The sequence below is a fragment of the Myxine glutinosa genome, chromosome 2 (genome assembly GCF_964187855.1).
Source record: "Myxine glutinosa chromosome 2, kmMyxGlut1.1, whole genome shotgun sequence".
Lineage (NCBI taxonomy): Eukaryota > Metazoa > Chordata > Myxini > Myxiniformes > Myxinidae > Myxine > Myxine glutinosa.
In genome coordinates this window covers 12,296,037-12,316,224 of record NC_136262.1, presented here as the reverse complement: position 1 = coordinate 12,316,224, position 20,188 = coordinate 12,296,037, and the positions used below count along the sequence as shown (strand labels likewise).

Genomic DNA, 20,188 nt, shown 5'->3' with positions numbered 1-20,188 from the left:
CCCAGCCAGCCTACCTTTCGCCCCACATTTAACCCCGTAATTGTCTGCTCCGCGTCAACGACCCGCGGGGAGCTTCTGCCGCCCTGACCATCTGCTTCGCGGTACGAGTCGGGGACCGGAATGAACTGCCTGGACGCCATCATCCCTGGACCATCAACCCAACCATCTACATCCCCGTGTGAGTGTGTCTGTGAGTGAAACGGGCCCGTGTCCTGGGATAGGTTAAGACTGTATTAAGCTGCACTGCGTGTTCTTCTTCTCCTTCCTGTACAAATTGTAAATAAATCTGTTCTTCCTTGTTTCTTTCCTAATTCGACCGTATCAGTCATTTCCTCCATTGGGTAAGCGTGGCACGATTCGGAACCGCTCAGATCGGGTTTAGTTCTTGTTAACGGCTCGGATCACGGTTCGCTATCGCTCGGCGTTTCCACTTATAACCGTGATTCGGGCGGGGTTTATTTCCTTGCTTCCTGGCCGGCGTTGGTACTTAGGTAATAGGAATTCGGCCTACCACCCTATTCAACGCCGTCTGGAAGGAACGTCATAGCCCCGGATCGCGTCGGCTAGTAAAAAACAAGGGGACTAATCCCCCCTTGGTAAGGGGAAAGGCCGACGAGGAGATCCACAACATTTTTCAGGCCCATTTTCAGGTGCACTCTCAGAACCGTAACAATATCTTTCAATCCTCAGAAATTTCACACTCTCACTCTCTCTCCGTGAGGACTGCCTGACAATTCATTCTCCCTCCCCATGTACTTTCTTAACAACTCTCTTGAAGAAGTTCAGTCAATCAGTCTTGGGTCTCAGTCTGAACAGCCGTGATCTTTCTTGGGCAACCCACATTTCAAAGTTGGCTTCCAAAGCCAGTCACTGCCTGTGCATCCTCGATCGTGTAAAGTTCTTCCTTGGCACACCTGAATTCCTATCCACCTACAAGGCCTTCATCCATAGTTTGATGGAATACTGTTCTCACCTTTGGGCTGGCTCCCATGCCTCACATCTTGCTCAGTTTGAGATGTGGAAACCAAGGCCTTCAAGATTATTGGAATCAATCATGACGAGGCTGAGTTTATGGGTCTATCACTTTTCCACGACCGATAGGTCGGTGATTTCTGTCTTCTTCCGCCTCCTTTCTAGTCTTGAACCCTCTGTCCTCTCCATGCTTTGTCCCCCCATGGATCTGCAGGGTGCACACAGTCCATCAGGAACACTTTTCTAGCGATATTCCCAAATTCCAGCATCAATGCTCACCTCCACTCGTTTATTTCTCTTTTTTTTCCCCACCTGTGGAACCTACTTCCACATCCTCTTCATTCTTTCCTCCAGGTGTTCAAGGCAGCTGTTCACCACCATCCCAAAACCATGATATTTTGTACCTTCGTTAACACCCCACTCCCTCCCTTTTCCAAATGTACAGTTTTTCCTTCCTGAGGGTTTCCTTCTGTATCCATCTTGTCCTTTGCTGCCCCCTATTGTTTTTGGACGTCGCCTATGTTCTCCATGAACTTTACAGTTGGTGTCCCCTCCCCCCTTCCCTCCTTTCTCTCCACTCTTCCTTTGTCCTGTTATGTCCTGATCCGTTAAGTGTACTAACGCTTCCACGAGCCTCGACTATATATAGAGATTTTTTAAAGTGTTCACTTTTGATTTATACTGTTAAAACAAGGTCTCAGTCAATAATAATTATAATAAATTAAGGAGTACAGATACATATCTTCAATATGACGACAAATTAGTGTTTGAAATAGTGACTTGAGAAATCTTGGCATTGAATCAAGAAGATTCATACATTTACATGCACACATGCAAATGGAATAAGCCACAGAGCGCAACTTAAGTCGACTGTATTACAATCAAGTTTGTCTTCATTTGAGAAGTTCCATTTGGTTTGACAAATCATCAGCCTGTAAATATTCATTCCAAAGAATGGATTTTTTTTTTTGGTTGATCTGGAAACAAACATTAAGATACCTCTGTGAGTCCCCATAGCTTCACCTTATGGACATCTGCCTCAATGAAGTCATGCAGTGTTTATGCTGGTAAAAGCTACTATATTTTACATATACAGTGTATTCAGAAAGTATTCAGACCCCTTCACTTTTTTCACATTTTGTTATGGTGCAGCCTTATGCTGAAATGGTTTAAATTCATTTTTTCCCTCATCAATCTACACTCAATACCCCATAATGACAAAGAGAAAACAGGATTTTAGAAAGTTTTGCAAATTTATTAAAAAGAAAAAACTTAAATATCACATTGACATAAGTATTCATACCCTTTCCTATGACACTTGAAATTTAGCTCAGGTGCCTCCCATTTCTCTTGATCGTCTTTGAGATGTTTCTCCACCTTGTTTGGAGTCCACCTGTGGTAAATTCAACTGATTGGACATGATTTGGAAAGGCACACACCTGTCCATATAAGGTCTCACAGCTGACAATGCATATCAGAGCAAAAACCAAGCCATGAGGTCGAAGGAACTGCCTGCAGAGCTCAGAGACAGGATTGTGTCGAAGCACAGATCTGGGGAAGCCGACAAAAAAAAATTTCTGCTGCATTGAAGGTTCCCAAGAGCACAGTGGCCTCCATAATTCTTAAATGGAAGAAGTTTGTAACAACCAGGACTCTTCCTTGAGCTGGCCGCCCGGCCAAACTGAGCAATCGGGGGAGATGGGCCTTGGTAAGAGAGGTGACCAAGAACCCGATGGTCACTCTGGCTGAGCTCCAGAGATCCTGTGTGGAGATGGGAGAAACTTACAGAAGGACAACCATCACTGCAACACTCCACCGATCTGGGCTTTATGGCAGAGTGGCCGAACGGAAGCCTCTCCTCAGTGAAAGACACATGGAAGGCCACAGAATCTTGTTTCTCACAGTCTGAGAGTCCTTTAGGTGCTTTTTTGCAAACTCCAAGCGGCTTTCATGTGTCTTCATGTGTCTCCAATCAAGGTGTAGAAACATCTCAAAGATGATCAAGAGAAATGGGAGGCACCTGAGCTAAATTTCAAGTGTCATAACAAAGGGTATGAATACTTATGTCAATGTGATATTTCAGGCCACCTCAGCTGGAACTTTACCAATCTCTCTGGCAAACTCATCCCCACATCAATCCCCTTCTTCGGGTCAAGCATCCTCCATCTATCCACCCTCTTCGCTCCCGCTTGCTCCATCAACCAGTCTGCTTCCTATATCATTTTCTGTTCCTCCATCTGCACCAGGTGATCAGCCCACCTCAGCTGGAACTTTACCAATCTCTTCTGGCAAGCTCTCTCTCTCTCTCTCTCTTTTTTTACCAATCGAAACTCTAACGAATTTTACCAATCTCTCTCTCTCTGGCAAACCTTTCACTCACTCACCGCAGGCAGGTTGGTGGTCTTTCTGTCTTGTACCGACTCCTCTCCGGCCTTGCTCCCCCAGCTCTCTCTGTGCTCTGTCCCCCCAATATTCCTTCAGGTCGCACAAGATCTGCCTGCAACCCTCTTATGGTTAAACTGCCGAAATCAAGGCTCTCTGCTCACCTTCACTCTTTCATTCCCCTTTTCTCCCGCCTCTGGAACAAACTCCCCCACTCTCTTCAATCCCACTCCTCCCTCCAGGTCTTTAAAACAGCTGTTCACCACCATCTCTTATCTTCCCCAATCCAAAACCTTGATCTTTTCTACCCCCATTAATTCACCCCAGATGCACTTTTTTGAAATCCCGACTTCTTTCCTGGAAGTCCTGGCAGTGTCCATGTGTTTTATACTTCTCCCACCCCCCCACCCCCTTTCCCGTGCCTCCTCCCCCAAGCCCTCCCCCTCCCACAGATCTCCCGATGTCCCTACTCTCCATCTTGTTCTCCCGCTCCCTTTATCATATGTTTTATGTGTCGGTTTGTCTTTTTTTGTGATCAATGTTAGCTCTTACACGAGCCTCGATCTTGTATACAAAAAAAAAAGAAAAAAAAAGTCTCTAAAATCCTGTTTAAACAGCGTAACGTCTACCATATTGAAATAAACTGACCCTGGCTGTGTCCCACAATTCCTTGCAGTAACACATGTGATGCAATTTACTCTGGGGTCCAATTCTGCTCTGTAATGGAAAAAACATAATTTCAGCTAAGCTTTCACAATTAAAGTGAATGCTCTGCCGCCACAGGGTTTACGTTGGGGAGACACAGTATCAACATGAACTCCATAACAGAGATTCTGGCACATTTGTGAAATTTCAAATAACTAGATAACTGTTCTGTTTCGGTACGTCTGTGCCTACAACAAAGCTGAGAGTTCGCACCTGCAAAAGGTGTGCAGACATTCTCGCAATGTCACACCTTTACCATCTTCATGACGGAGCATGCAAATAGGGCAGTCAAATGCCGCCTGGTTGCTCACGAGGTCTAATCTCTCTGCCTGCAAGATCAACTCATAATTCTTGCAACGTTCTTCCTCCATCACCTAAAAAAAAAATCAAATCAGTTTCCTACATTTGTATTCAGCGTACATTCCAAATTTTACCTGCACAATGGCCAAATTAGACCACAGGGATTAGTATGGTTAATTTAGGGCATTAATTAGAGAACATTATGGTCACTTGAACTCGGAACCATCTCCAAAATGTTATGCTTCAAAGGGAGAAGCAGCATTTGAACCCCATATAGAATTATGGCCCCATATAAAAGGGTAATCAACCCCATATATAATTATGTCTGGGTAAAAATGAATAATTGTTATCTCTGGACCAATCAGAGACAGCCATGGCCAAAAAGCATGTTGGGAAAATGCATCATGTGATATAGTTGAGCCAGGCCAAAAGGAAATATGCTTGTTTGTATAGGGTTGGCTGAGAGCCATTTCACAGTTGCGGGGCAGAACTGCTCTGTGCTGGGCTGGCAAAAAGATGTTTTATCTGTGGTTTGACCTTGTGCAAAAGTGAAGCCAAGGGTCTGTTACATCAGCTTTTGTTCTTATCTCATGCTCTAGTGTGACTTCTGCTTTCCTTTTGTCGTAAAAACAATTTGTATATATATTTGATGCAGTTTGAGTAAAATTTAGAGATCTGCTTGCCCGAGGACAAACTTTTCTCTCTGTACGTACAAAATAAATAATCCTTTATCTATCAAGTGTTGTCTGTCATATTTTGATAAAGGTGGACAGACTCCCACATTTATTTCACCATCAAAAGTGGATGTAGTTGCTATTTTCACCCCTATCTGTCTGTTTGGTTGTGAGGAGGATCTCTCAAGAAGTTGTGAACAGATTCAGATGAAACTTGGTGGACATGTTGGGTGTCTGACGAGGATGAATTCATTAGATTTTGTGAGGATCCAGATCCAGATGCAAGAATTTAAGGGACTTCACCATTGAGATGGCCAAAATTAAATATTTTAATTACATATTTCAATTAATTAATTTTTCTGGAAGGTTCACTTGGCGGCGCCTGGATGGGTTTGAGGGTAGAGGAGTAGCAGCTGAAACCCGAATCCTATCCAGGTTCCTCCTGATGACTCAATCTTTGCTCTTTACTTCTGGTTCCTTCTGATGACTTCAATGCAGTACATGCATTTGGTTTTCCATTTCATATGGCACAATATCTCAAAAAGTGAGACTTCGGACAAAACTAGGTGGATGAGGTGGTTAGGTGACAAGAACAAGCCAATTAGATTTTGGTTCAGGTCCGGATCCAGATCCAGCCTATCAGTGGGATACAAAACAAACTGTTCAGCATGGTGGAGGTATGTGTTCTACCGAGCACTGTTACACTTTTTAGAATGTTTTTTAAGGAAGATAATTGTTATCACATGACCGAAGGTTGAGATTCACCATGGAGATCATTTACAATGCTTTTGATCATTCACCATTTACAAGGCCATGACTTCACCCTCCCCCTTTCCTTCCCCTCGCCCCCCCTCATCCCCATCCCTCTTCCATGGAGAGCCTAACGAAGCCACCCTCACAAGGCAGGCACCCTGCTCCCGAGCACAAAGCAACAAAAATTATTTGAAGAAAAAAGGTGATTTGGAGCCTGAAGATGGGCCACGTTTCAATACACGAGTACAAAAGAGTCCATATTTAGTGGACTTAAATAGACTTGACCAATCTACTTAGTCCACTGTAGGACAGATGCCCCCCTCTACACATGGTCCATTCTATTCTATTCAGTGCAATTTGAGGTCATTGTACACCGATAAATTTCATTTCTCCACCTGAATTTGGTCTACCTGTGTTTCTTCTAGGGCCTTTTCTTGGTTATCCGTTTGCAAATTATTATTGTGCGCCAGTTGTCCATTCTTCTTGTTTCATGTCCAGCCCAGTTCCATTTCAGTTTTTGTGATCAGAATGTAATTTTGTTTTGATGCCTGATCCATTCACATATTTTCTGGTCCTTCTTGGTCATGCCAAGAGAGCATCTTTCCATTGCTCTTCGTGTGGTGATCAATTTTTGCGACATCTTATTAGAGAACATGTTTCACTGGCATATGAAATTGTTGGGACAATACACCGACTGTAAACTTTCCTTTTTAGACACAAGGGTCGTTTACAATAAAGACAAAACGTCTTTACAACAAACAAACAAGAAGGCCTCATGCAGAGCACGATACTTGTAAAATCCACGCCTCTCCCCAAAAAAGGTTGCCGTGGATACATCAAATTGTCCATTTCATTCAGATTAAAATTGGCGATCTTAATCAAAGCTCGGGTCAATCGGATTTAAAAAAAATTCAGATGAAAATTGATATTACAAGTTTGACTTTGAGGTGACCTTTGCCCTTTTGACCTCAAAAATGTTTGGTTTCTCAATTCAGTGATGCACTATGTAATTGCTGTTTAATTTTCAAGTTAATAGGATGAAAATGGACAATTTTCCAGATGCAAATTGATGATTTTAGAAGTTTGACATCGAGTTGACCTTTGACCTTTTGGCCTTAAAAATAGTAGGTATCCCAATTCAGTGAGGTACTATGCAATTGCTGTTTAATTTTCAAGTCAATCGGATAAAAAATGACAATTTTAGAAATTTGACCTCAAAATCAATAGGCTTATTCCTTATGAACAACTCCACCATCTGGTGAAGTTTTGTGAAGATGGGTTTAAAATTGTGACCTGTAGGTGATTGACAGACAGACAGAAGTAGTACAAGTAGCACAAGATCAACCAATATAACTTGAAAAATCTTTGATTTTGTAAGTAATAATGCTACAAGTAATAATGAACCAGAAAATGACAAAAAAAAGCTTATCTTTATCTTATCTTATACTCATCGTAATCTACATGCAACAATTCACTCAATAGGACGAACAGCAATCTCAGGTCTTCATGGGGCAAAGTAAGTGGTCAAGCTGGGTCCATCTTTCAATGCCAGCCATAAGTTACATTAAAATGTAGATTTGAAAGATCTTTAAAAATCCACCCTCCAGGTCTTTAAAACAGCTGTTCACCACCATCTCTTATCTTCCCCCATCCAAAACCTTGATCTTTTCTACCCCCGCTAATTTCACCCCAATTCCACTTTTTTGAAATACCAACTTCTGTCCTGGAAGTCCTTGGTGTCCTTGTGTTTTATACTTCTCCCTCCCCCTCCCCCCCTCCCTTCCCACACCTCCTCCCCCCAAGCCCTCTCCCTTCCACACATCTCCCTGCTCTCAAATGTTGTGTTTGTGTGCTTCCCCTTCTCTCCCCATCTTGTCTTCCGCTCCCTCTTTTTATATATTTTGTTTGTCTGGTTGATTTGTTTGTGAAGTAAATGTTAGCTCTTTCACGAGCCTCGATTCAGTATACAAAAAAAAATAAAAAATAAAAATCCATGCTTGTTAATGGGAATATACATAAAGCTAAATGTTATAAACATATAATATGGAATTCCTTTGACTGCAGCCATGTGTGGAAGATTGGGGAAACGAAGAATTCCCTTAAAGACAAATGTCTTTTGAGATGCCAGCAACTTGAAATTGTGAAACAATCGCACCGTATCTTTGATAATCGTATGATATTTGTACCGGCTTGAGCAAACCGTATTAACTTGTGAACCGGCCAGGTGAACGCTCCAACCAAACCACTCTAACCTTATTGCACAATTGGAGGTTGGCAGATTCTTGTTCCTGCTGCCTCATTTCAGAATCACTGGGCTGGTAATCAACGGGCACTTTATACTCTGCAGGAGCAGCAGCACCACAAGCCTCACATCCTGGACGCAATGGCAGATTGACAAGGGTACAGACTGGGCAAGACCAGCCCACCTGCATCCCAAAATCCATCTCATTACAGGAGAAAGAATGGAAAAGCAATAAGGTATAAAAACAAAACTTAGACTAAGAAGTGGCCATTTGGTGCATTATGGGTGCCATTGTATCCACATCAAATCAACATGGTGTATAAATTTCTTGATTTCAATACTGCTAAACTCATTATCAGCCATAACCTTCATTTCACTCATCACCCGTATCACTTTTTAAAATGGAATTGAGAATCACGATTAACTTTGAGGCAAAGATAACGTAGTCAGTGAGCCAGCACTTTTTTCCCCCTTTTCTCCTTTCCTAGTGGGTAATTGCATGCCATGTTTTAGTTCAATAGCTCTTCTCTGACGTGTGCGAGTGATCACCACGGCGCACCAAGAGCAATTTGCATATTGCGCCAAAAGCTGGTTCAAATAGCGTGCCAGAACCCAACAGCCTTTCCTTTATTCCCAGAATTTTTCCTTCTTTTTTACACGAGTTAATACAGATTATTATTAATTATTATTATTATTATTAATACAGATTTTTAGTGACAGTTGTTTCTTGCACACACGTTAAAATCCATGACATTAGGACACGACACACGCCATTCATTGCCACTCCACTCGCCACACCCTTCGCTACAACGCACACAACTTGCTCACCTTCTGCTTTCCTCCTCACCTCATCCACCGAGCAGCGTTTGCTGCAGGACGCACATAAAGGGGATTGCTGGAAGCGACGACCAGCGCTTTCGTTCGCCGGACTTTGATATACATCAGAACAGACAGGTGTTAATTGGTCATTAACGTACTGTGGACCTTTAATCGCGTCTGTCTTTAACAAGCAATTATGTGCTCCCAGCGTTCGTCCCGTGCTGAGAACACGTCACTGGCCCTTCATCGGAAGTTCCATCTGACAGAAATCGGCTGTGAAAGTTCCGTGAGGGTGAGGAAAAGTGGTGATGCAACAATTGGTATCCCGGATGCTGCCAATAACCTTCTAGATTCTACTTCTAGGCCCCATCCTCGCTAAGGGATTATAAAAGCGGCATGGGCGATGTCTGTGTCTGTCTGTCTCTGTCTGTCTCTCTGCCTGCCTGGCTGTCTCCGCACGTGTGTTGGTGCTGGACGATCTGGGCTCGAGGGGTGGCTCTCATGTTGGCGGGTCGGAGCTGGGAGCCGAAATGGTGGGCAGACGGAGCGAGCGCATACTATGGCCAAAGCCAAGTCACGCTACACATCTTTTAGGTTCGCACACAGTAGGCTATCATTTCACACTTTCTTTTCTGAGCTTTATTTTATTATTTCATCACCGATCATCATACATCTCATTTTTCTCTCGCACCACTCGCATTGACACGCACGACATTGCACCTTCCACCTTCATTGCACTAAACTCACCATATATGCCACAAGTATTGATTGGTAAAGCATAGGTTAAGTCTGCATCTCATCCATTTTATTTTCTGCTTGTAAATATCACTGCACCCATCATTGCTTGCGATTACTTGTGCATTTTGAATTTGCATTCCCCCATTGTTCCCTTTGTGTGTACCTTCTCCCCCCTGTCAACAATTTTTCTTTTTAACATGTATGCATTTGCAACTGAGGTTACTTGATGAAGTGAAAGACAATTGTTTACTCCTGCAAAGCATGGAAGAGAAATGTATTTGGGCTCGCATGCATTACCGTACTTAAAAGTGTGTGTAAACAACCTCATTGCATTACCTGCCCAACAATACATTTCCACAACTCGCCAAGCCCAATCGTCGTACAAACTCTTCCACAATTCACAACTTTGGTGCTAACGATCCAAAAATTAAGTCAAACATGGCAGATTCACATTACTTTGCTCATCAAACAAATGTAATGGCTGTGAACAACAAAAGGAAATGAATGAATGAATGATCGTTTTAAGGCCATTTTTTCCCCGCCAGAGCGGGGGTTAGCCTTGCGGGCCCCATGACAATCATGGTTCCCTGTCTGAGGCAATGTTTTTTTTATGGCCGGATACCCTTCCTGATGCCAACCCTTAATCGCCTCTTACGATGCGTGAACAACAAAAGAAGAGATTAAGTAATAAAGCCAGTTACCTGTTTTGGGGCAGCTGCAGCAGACTCACATTGTTCATTGTCCTCCATTCTGTTGCTTTCTTCCCTGGATCTTTGATCTGGAAACATAAAATCACAGACACATCCTTCATGGCATTGTACCAAATACAGTCACGTGAAAAAGTAAGTACACCCCATGTAAAGTTGACATTTTTCAACATACAGCTATTTGATCTTCATTTCAACAATATTGATAGATAAAGGTGATATAATATAACAAATATCATGAAACATTTACATTTTGTAGTCCATTGTATAATTTAAATAAACATAAATGAAAATTTCACATGTGGAAAAAGTAAGTACACCCTTGGCTCTAATGGGTGGTATTGCCCCCTTTGGCAAAAACAACCTCAAGTAGGCGTTTCTTATAACTGTCTACCAGTCTCTGACATCGACTGAGAGAAATTTTTGCCCACTCCTCCATGCAGAATTCTTTCAGCTGTGCGATGTTTGAGGGGTTTCTTGCATGCACAGCTCGTTTCAAATCCCCCCACAACATCTCGATGGGATTTAGATCCGGGCTTTGACTTGGCCATTCCAGAACCCTCCATTTCTTTCTTTTCAGCCATTCCTTTGTGGAGTCACTGGTATGTTTAGTGTCATTGGCATGTTGCAAGGTCCACCTTCAGTTGAACTTCAACTTTCCGACAGATGGCCTCACATTATCCTCAAGCACCCTCTGGTACAATGAAGAATTCATAGTGGATTATATGATGGTGAGCTGCCAAGGCCCTGATGCAGCAAAGCTGCCCAAAACCATAATATTTCCACCACCATGCTTTACGGTTGGTATCAGGTTCTTGTGGTCAAATGCTGTCTTTGGTTTTCGCCAAACATGTCTTCTGGTACTGTGGCCAAATAGCTCTACCTTTGTCTCATCTGTCCAGAGCACATTGTTCCAGAAGTGCTGGTCTTTGCCTAGGTGTTCATTGGCAAACTTTAGTCTTGCCCTGATGTTCTTTCTGGACAGCAAAGGTTTCCTCCTGGCACACCTCCCATGTAGATCAAATTTGTGCAGCCTCTTTCTAATGGTAGACTCGTGCACTTTGACATCAACAGTGGTAAGAGCTACCTGTAGGTCCCGTGATGACATTCTGGGGTTCTTAGACTTCTTTCAGCATCTTGCGGTCTGCTCTTGGGCTGAACTTGCTGGGGTGGCCTGGCCTGAACAAGTTGGCAGTTGTTTGGAATCTTCTCCACTTGTACATGATCTTCCTGACAGTCGAATGATTGATTTCAAATTGTTTGGAGATCTTTTTAAATCCCTTCCCAGACTCGTAGGCATCTATAACCTTCTTTCTGAAGGCCTCAGAGAGCTCTTTTGATCGAGCCGCACACTTCAACAACAAAGAGCAAACCAAACTGAATGTCTTTCTTTTTTTTTTCTTTTTCTTTTTTTTTTCTCTTTTTTTTTTTTTTTTTTTTTTTTTTTGTATACAAGATCGAGGCTCGTGAAAGAGCGAACATTAATCACACAGAAAGACAAACAGACACATAAAACAAATAACATCGGGAGCGGTAGACAAGATGGGGAGAGAGGGGGAAGGACACAAACACAACATTTGAGAGCAGGGACCGAGAGACATGGAGACATCGAGAGATCTGTGGGAGGGAGAGGGCTTTGTGGGGGAGGCATGTGAAGGGGAGGGGGCAATGTGAAGGGGGGGGGGGTGGGAGAGGTATAAACATATGGACACTGCCAGGATTTCCAGGAAAGAAGTTGGAATTTCAAACAAGGTGGATCTGGGGTGAATTAGTGGGGGTAGAAAAGATCAAGGTTATGGATGGGGGAAGATAAGAGATGGTGGTGAACAGCTGTTTTAAAGACCTGGAGGGAGGAGAGGGATTGAAGGGAGTGTGGGAGTTTGTTCCACAGGCGGGAGAAAAGAGGAATGAAAGAGTGAAGGTGAGCAGAGAGCCGATATTTCGGCAGTTTAACCATCAGAGGGTTGCTGGCAGATCTTGTGCAACCTGTAGGAATATTTGGGGGACAGAGCACAGAGAGAGCTGGGGGAGCAAGGCCGGAGAGGAGTCGGTAGAAGACAGAAAGGCCACCTACCTGCCTGCGGTGAGTGAGTGAAAGGCCCTCAGAGATAGCTTCATCGCGGGAGATTCCAATGATTTTGAAAGCTTTGGATTCAACAGCGTGAAGCCGAGCCAGGTGTGAGGCAGGAGCACCAGCCCATAGGGGAGAACAGTATTCCATTGAGCTGCGGATGAAAGCCTTGTATGTGGTGAGGAGCTCAGGTGTGCCGAGGAAGGACTTCGCACGACGGAGGATGCCCAGTCGGCGACTGGCTTTGGAGGCCAGCTTGGATATGTGGTTTTCCCAAGAAAGATCATGGCAGATAGTGAGACCCAAAAGCTTGAGTGACAGAACTTCTTGGAGAGGATTGTTGAGAAAGTAGATGGGAGGGTTGTCCAGTCGATCTTTTCGGAGAGACATAGTAAGAGAGTGAGATTTGTCAGGATTGAAAGACATGTTCCACTTGTTTGACCAGTCTGTGATTTTGTCCAGGTCTTCAGAGAGTGAGGAGGCTGCAGACTGCCGATCTGAGGGAAGAGGAATGGAGCGGCAGAGAGTGGAGTCATCAGCAAAGAGATAGAGAGGATTTTCCAGAGAGTCAGAGAGATCATTGATAAAGACCAGAAAAAGCACAGGGCCCAGCACACTTCCTTGGGGAACTCCAGCCTGAACAGGAAGGGGAGATGAGAGAAATCCATTCAGGGCCACACGTTGACTACGACCAGAGAGGAAGTCCGCAAGCCATGCATGGAGATTTCCATGGATACCATAGGAGGAGAGTTTGGTGAGCAGAGCTGGGTGCCAGACCGTATCAAAGGCCCTTGATATGTCAAGGGAGACAGCTCTGATTTCCTGTTTGGCATTGAGGACCTCCATCCATTGTTGAGACAGCAGAAGCAGCATGTCCAGAGTAGAGTGACCTGGTCTGAAACCAAATTGATGATCAGAGATCAAGCCATTGGAGAAGAGGAAAGATTTCATATCCGAAGCAATGATGGATTCCATGACTTTGCTGATAATTGGGAGCAGGCTGATTGGTCTGTAGTTGCAAGGATCTGTTTTTGCACCTTTTTTGTGTAAAGCGGTAATGTTAGCTGATTTCCAGGATGCTGGCAGATGACCTTGAGCAAAAGATAGGGTGAAAAGAACAGAGAGAGGGTGAGATAGAGCGGCAGAGCAGGATTTTAGGACCCGTGGGCTGATGCCGTCTGGTCCAGTTGCAGAATCAGAGTCGAGGTTTGACAAAAACTCCTCCACCTTGTCAGGAGAGAAGGACACAGAGTCCAGGAGCAGTTGGGTTCGACTGGGAAAGGTGGGAACAGAGAGAGATGGGTTTGGGACTAAGGATTTTGAGGCGAACACAGAGTTGAGGCATTCGGCTTTGTCACGTGCGATGTCAACTGTGTGGCCATTTGAGGTAAGGGAGGGGATGGAAGGGGAACAAACACCAGAAACGGATTTGACCAGACGCCACCAGGATTTGGAGGAAGGAGACAGGTTTGAGAGTTCATTCTTGAGTGAGGAGAGATAGTGCTTCCTGGCACTCCTGAGGGTAGACACACACTTGTTCCGAGCTTGGTGGAAGGAACTGAGATTTCCTTCAGTTGGATTAGCCTTCCAAGAGGCAAAGGCAAGTTGTTTCAGGGCAACTGCCTCACCACAAGATTCAGTGTACCATGGACGGGAGGAAGGGTAAGACAATTGAAGGCGAGATGGGATAAATCTGTGCATGAGAGAGATCAGTTTGCTTTGGAAGAATTCCCAGGAAGAATTGATGTCAGAGGCAGTGGAGATGGGAGACCAATCCAGACGATTGATGGCTGCTTGAAGACCGTCCCAGTCGGCCTGAGTGAAATGCCAGACTCGTCGACGCTGAGGAGGCTCTCTGAGAATGGCCAGAGAGATGTCCACTTTGACAAGCACATGATCAGAAGAACCGATTGGAGCAGAAGAAGAGCAGCAGACATTAGCAGGGAAGTTTGTCATAACCAAGTCTAGAAGAGAAGATACTCCATTGGCTGAGATCCGGGTCGGGAAATTGACAGATTGTGTCAATCCCAGTGAGTCACAGAAGTCCTTTGCTGAGGTGCCATGACTAGTGAGAGAGGAACCCACACCCAACCAGGTGGCATGATGACAGTTGAAGTCACCACATATGAGGAAGAGAGAGTTGGGATGAGTGGATAGAAGTTGGTCCATGTTGTCAGACATTGAAATGTAGATGGAGTCATCACTGTTTGGGGGACGGTACAGAACACATATGAACAAAAGGTGGGAGCGGAGGAAGCCGTAACCAGAGGTACTCCTGCGGGTGAGGAGGAAAGAGAGCAGTGCAAGGAGAGTGAGGAAGAGAGTTTTTGACAAAGATAGCCACCCCACCACCAGGCCGAGGCTCAGGTCTATCATACCGGAGGAGGGAGTAACCAGGAAGAGATATTAAGGAATCAGAGACATCTTGAAGGAGGAAAGTCTCTGTTAAGCAGATCAAGTCTGGATTGTCAGAAGCAACCTGTATGGAGAGATCAGTCAGGTTTGAGCGAAGGCCCGGATGTTTGAGGTCCATACCGTTAATGAAGAGAGAGGGGGAGCATCGGGTACAGGACAGGGGAGGGGAGGAGTAGGGTAAGATGAAGGATGAGAGGGGGAGGTAGGGAGAGCAGTTGATAGTGTTTCAGATGTTGCAGAAGAGTTCCAAGAAAGGGAAGGATGAGGAGGATGAAAGGTTTGATGGTGAAGGGATGCGGCACAGTGAGGGGTTGTTTGAGGGGGGGCAGAGGAAAGTAGAAGGTTTGGGGGGTGGAGGTATGAGATAGAAGGGAGACGAAGTGGGGAGGAGGCAGCTTGGAGGAGGAGGGGGGAGGAGAGAGAATTGGAGAGGAATGGTATGGGGGGAGAATTGAAAGGGAGGGATTGGGGGGGAGTTTTGAAGGGGAGGAGTGAGGGGGGAGTTTAGGAGGGGAGGGGCAAGGGGGGAGTTTTGGAGGGAAGGGGAAAGGGGGGAGATCAGGAGTGGAGGGGCAAGGGGGGGGATTAGGAGGGGAGGGGCAAAGGGGAAGTTTAGGAGGGGAAGGGCAAGGGGGGGGTTCAGGAGTGGAGGGGCAAGGGGGGAGTTTAAGAGTGGAGGGGCAAGGGGGAAGTTTCGGAGTGTAGGTGCAAGGGGGGGGATTTGGATGGGAGGGGCAAGAGGGGAGTTTAGAAAGTGGATGATTAATGAAAGACGAACATTGATAACAAATTGGGTTTGTTGTGATTTTCAAGTTAGCAATCCGATTCAGAACGATGGAGGAGGGATGGAATGAATGTGAATTTAGACCATGTAGTGAGGGAGACGTATAAGATATTGAATTTCTTTTTTTTGAAGTGGAATGAGTTGGAGAGGAAATTGAGAAAAGCCTTTTAAATAGGAAGAAAAACAGCGTGTTGTAATATACCACTGAATAAAAAACAGAAGGGGAAAGGTTAAACATATTTAAATAATATTTAAACAGAACTATGAACAATCTTATATGCACAAAAATACCAACGGGGGGAGAGCCGAGAGGGACCACCACGAGTCACGTGAACAGGGCAAACGGTGGATGGCAAGGAGATAATGGGGGTGGGGCGAACAGCACACCTGGACAGAAAATACAGGATGAGACAACAGTACACGTGGAGAAAAGAAAATAAATGTTTTTGTTTTTTTTGTTTTTTTTGGGGGGGGGGGGGTGGGGATTTAGAACGTTAGACAGTATTATGTTCGGGGTAGAAGGGAAAAAACCAAGAGCCAAGCAAAACACGCTTAAGTTAATAAAACACCGACGGGGGTACAACTACAAGGCCACACACGAGGAGCAGAACACGATTAATTAATTACGAGTTACAGGAAATTCAAACCAAAACTAACTATAATCAAACAATATCACATGGACGATAAAATAACGAGTTGAAATTTGACAATCTATCTGGGGAAATGGGGGAGAAACACGTGGTCGAAGAACGAACGAACGAATAAGAATGAATAAACGAATGAGCACAGAGAAGGTAATGTCTTTTTTTTTTGTTTTTTTGAGTTGAGATTTACATAAGGAAGTAGGCTTTGGGGTGGAAAGACTGCGAAAACAGAGAACGAAAGTTATTGGATCACAAACGACAGGCGCTGAGAGAAAAACAAAGCCTCAAGGTTGTACAGTGTACACTGTACAAGACCTCAAGACGACACGAATTAACACGATTTTCAATACAGGTATGAAAGATTTGCACCGAAAATCTTTGACGGGACAATATACGTACATACACCATAAAAGAAATACAGTTATAACGAAAATACAAATTGGAACAATTACTTAACTTCGATTTCGATGGAGAGCGTGGAGAGCTGCGAAAAAACGAACCATCGCCAGCAAGACCGGAAATGTCTGAGGTTTAAATAAGACAGGTTCCTCCAAGATCCTCTCCAACGATGTTCCAATCATTTGCACCTGAGCTGGTGCACCTGATTCTAATTTTAGTTATTTGAAGTAATGATAAATGTAGGGGTGTACTTACTTTTTCCACATGCAAAATTTGCATTTATGTTTATTTAAATTATACAATGGACTACAAAATGTAAATGTTTCATGATATTTGTTATATTATATCACCTTTATCTATCAATATTGTTGAAATGAAGATCAAATAGCTGAATGTTGAAATATGTTGAAAACGTCAAAACTTTACATGGGGTGTACTTACTTTTTCATGTGACTGTACGTACAGACTTGGCATTTAATATGGAATATATTTTTTTTCTTGACTTGGGTTTACTTTCTTAACTCAGTATATCAATCTGGTGAGTTTCTTTTACACTTTGGTGATTTATTTGTTAGAAGAACCATGTCACTGATTGTCTGTCGCAGCAAGAAGTCAACAACAGGATTTTATCACAGGTGGCGTGACAAATTGTACGGACAGGTACATTTGACGATTGGCTTCACAATCGGGTATATAAGGGTTGTTGCGTTCTGTATTAGTGGAAAACAACTGCTGCACATCTACAAAAGTTATTGCCGCTTCCCCTGGAGATGGTCCGTCAACTCGACAATGCTGTTTGTCATTTAGTGGTGGCTTTACGAAATTCCGGCATGAAACAGCGTGATATTGCTTGGCAGTATGGCATCACTCAAGGTCAGGTGTCAAAGATCCTGAAACGAAATGATCAGGGGGTGTCCCGACTCCAATACCGAGGCCAGGACGTCCCCGCAGAACCACAAGGAGGGATGATCGCCAGCTGCACCGGTTAGTCCGGAATGGCCGTACCAAGTCAGCTAATCAGCTTAGGGATGAGTGGCAGCAACTGACAAATGTGCCTGTATCCAGAAGGCTAGTCGACCAACAACTGGTTCAAGCAGGCTATCGTGCCAGGCGTCCCCTGAGAAAGCCACGTCTGACCAGACAACACCGCCAGCGCCGATTGCGGTGGGCCAGAGAGCACCGTCAATGGCAGCCAGGACACTGGAATCACGTGATCTTCAGTGATGAGTCTAGATTTCTGGTCTATCGTCAAGATGGCCGCGTCCGAGTGCGCAGACAAGTGCAGGAAGCCTACAACGAAGATTGTATAGTGCCAAGAGTCCAAGCTGGAGGTGGTGCGGTGACCGTTTGGGCTGCTTTTCATGCAGGGGGCAAAACTGACCTGGTTGTTCTGAATGGAAACCTGAACCAGTTCAAGCACAGGGCCATTCTGGAAGAAACATTGCTTCCATTTGTTCATGCAGCCTTTCGAGGAAACTTTGTCTTCCAAGATGACAATGCACGGCCTCATCGTGCTCGCGTGATCCAACACTTTCTTGCTGACCATGGTGTCGAGCATATGGAGTGGCCTGCCATGTCCCCGGATATGAATCCGATAGAGAACTTGTGGGCAGAAATAACGCGTCAAATCGACAACTTGGACCAGCAGCCTGCTTCTGTGCGTGAATTGCAGCAGGCTATTGTAACTGAATGGCGAGCGATTCCTGTCCAAACCTTGGCAAATCTCGTGAACAGCATGCCTCAACGTGTACGTGCTCTCCTGAATGCTCGTGGGGGTTACACAAAAAAACCACCTTTAGAGGCCATTTTTCCCCGCAAGCGGGGGTTGGCCTTTTTCGGGCACCGTGGTTGTTGTTGTTTTTCGGTCCCCTTTTTGAAGCAATGTTTTACAGCCGGATGCCCTTCCTGCCGCCAACCCTGTTTGTCGCCTTTTTACAACAAGCAGGGAATTACCAGTGAACTGGTACTCAATTAGTCGACCTCGGAAGGATGACAGGCTGAGTCAACCCCCCTGGCGTTAATTCAGTGATCGACCGGGATTCGAACCCAGGATCCTAGGATCCTAAGCTGGCACCCTAGCCACTAAGCCAATGCCAGGGTTACACAAAGTACTGAACTGTAATTTTACTGTCCGTAATACCAGTCGTAATTCAACTTTTGTTTTTGTTAAAAAAAATTTTGGCTAATGTGCAAAATAGAGATACTTCTGGAAAACGCACAGAAGTTTAACACAGTACTGTCCGTGAATCGAGTTCGATATCAGTTTACATCACTTTCAAGGATCAATTTATTTGCTTCGAAATGTCAAATGTGGTTTTTGTTTCTTTTAAAGGTCACATGAACAAAATCTAGAATAATTTCAACATAATTCCAATGAACTTTTGGTTCTAAGTCATCTTGAAAAGTAAGTTCACCCCCACAAAAAAAATATTCCATATTAAATGCCAAGTCTGTATATATTACTATAATTCACCAAATGTCCGTCCGTCTGTCTGTCTGTTTGAAGGTACCGTAAAAACTGCTGAACCAATCGCAACGATATTTTGTGTGGGTAATCCTGGGATCTCAAGGAGTAAAATAGGCGATTTAGTTTTTCCAATTTCAGCTTTGGTCTCCAGTATTCTCAGGTTTGGACTCCCGCATAACATTCACGTTCACATAACGTTCATTGTGACGATGTTGTTTCCCCGGGTGCCGCACAAACGGCTGCACCGATTCGCTGCACCGATCGGACTCGGTGACCTCGGACAAAGACCTTTTATAAGGACACGGGTTGAATCCCTGCTTGAGAGAATTCCAAACCCCTGCCCGCCATCACGGCTGTCTCTCCAACTTACAATCCCACGAGATATGCGGAAAGGATGACCCAAAACCAATATAAACATCATTCATATATAAACATCACTAAAAGTAAATAATGACCTCGGCCAAAGTTCAAATGACGTGAGTTTAATCTCTCCATGAGAGAATTCCACATTAGGATGGTCCACAGTTATACAGTCACGTGAAAAAGTAAGTACACCCCTGTTGTAAAAAGTCAAATCCACAACATTGTCCCAATGATAGGTTTAATGCAAGTTCGATCTCTGGCAACACCTGTAAAAATACGATCAAGCAATATATCAGGATTATATAATCAAGGACAAGTCCAGCAATTAACAATCAGTGCAAGCAAGCCTGGATCATCTAAATATACGCACCATTCGAGTCTACGCTGTCACAGATTATATGTCACAGGAATGATCCGGAGCGATGGTCGTCCGAGTTCTTATAGATGCCTCTCAGTGGTTGGAGAGAGCATAACACCTGGGTTCAACTTAGGTACAATTTCATTACATTCTCCCCGCCGTTAAAACTACACTTCCGCTCAGGCAGGAATCAAGCACGCAGCAGCATAATAGTAGGGGCAGCAATTGTCCGTCCATGTCAGTCGGTCCATCCGTAGCGATCGGGGCGACGAATCTCCCTTCCGGCACGGGTCCGGAAACTACCGGGTGCTACATCCCCAAGAACGGAGTCCCCTGCGTCGGAGTAGCCGCCTAAGTCAGGTGACGGAGGTGGCACCACAGAGCCTACAGGTTGG

General features: G+C 44.5%; 1 protein-coding gene across 3 annotated transcripts in view; it reads right to left on the bottom strand.

Annotated features, from left to right (window-relative positions):
• The window catches only part of RBCK1 (RANBP2-type and C3HC4-type zinc finger containing 1), a 108,750-nt gene that overhangs the window by 42,461 nt on the left and 46,101 nt on the right, over positions 1-20,188 (bottom strand). For all 3 annotated transcript variants that reach the window (XM_068108719.2, XM_068108721.2, XM_068108720.2), the window contains exons 7-9: positions 10,287-10,363; positions 8,039-8,212; positions 4,273-4,433 (exon numbers count right to left, since the gene is read on the bottom strand). In XM_068108719.2, coding sequence (XP_067964820.2) covers positions 4,273-4,433; positions 8,039-8,212; positions 10,287-10,363 — 412 coding nt within the window. The remainder of the gene's footprint in view (positions 1-4,272; positions 4,434-8,038; positions 8,213-10,286; positions 10,364-20,188) is intronic.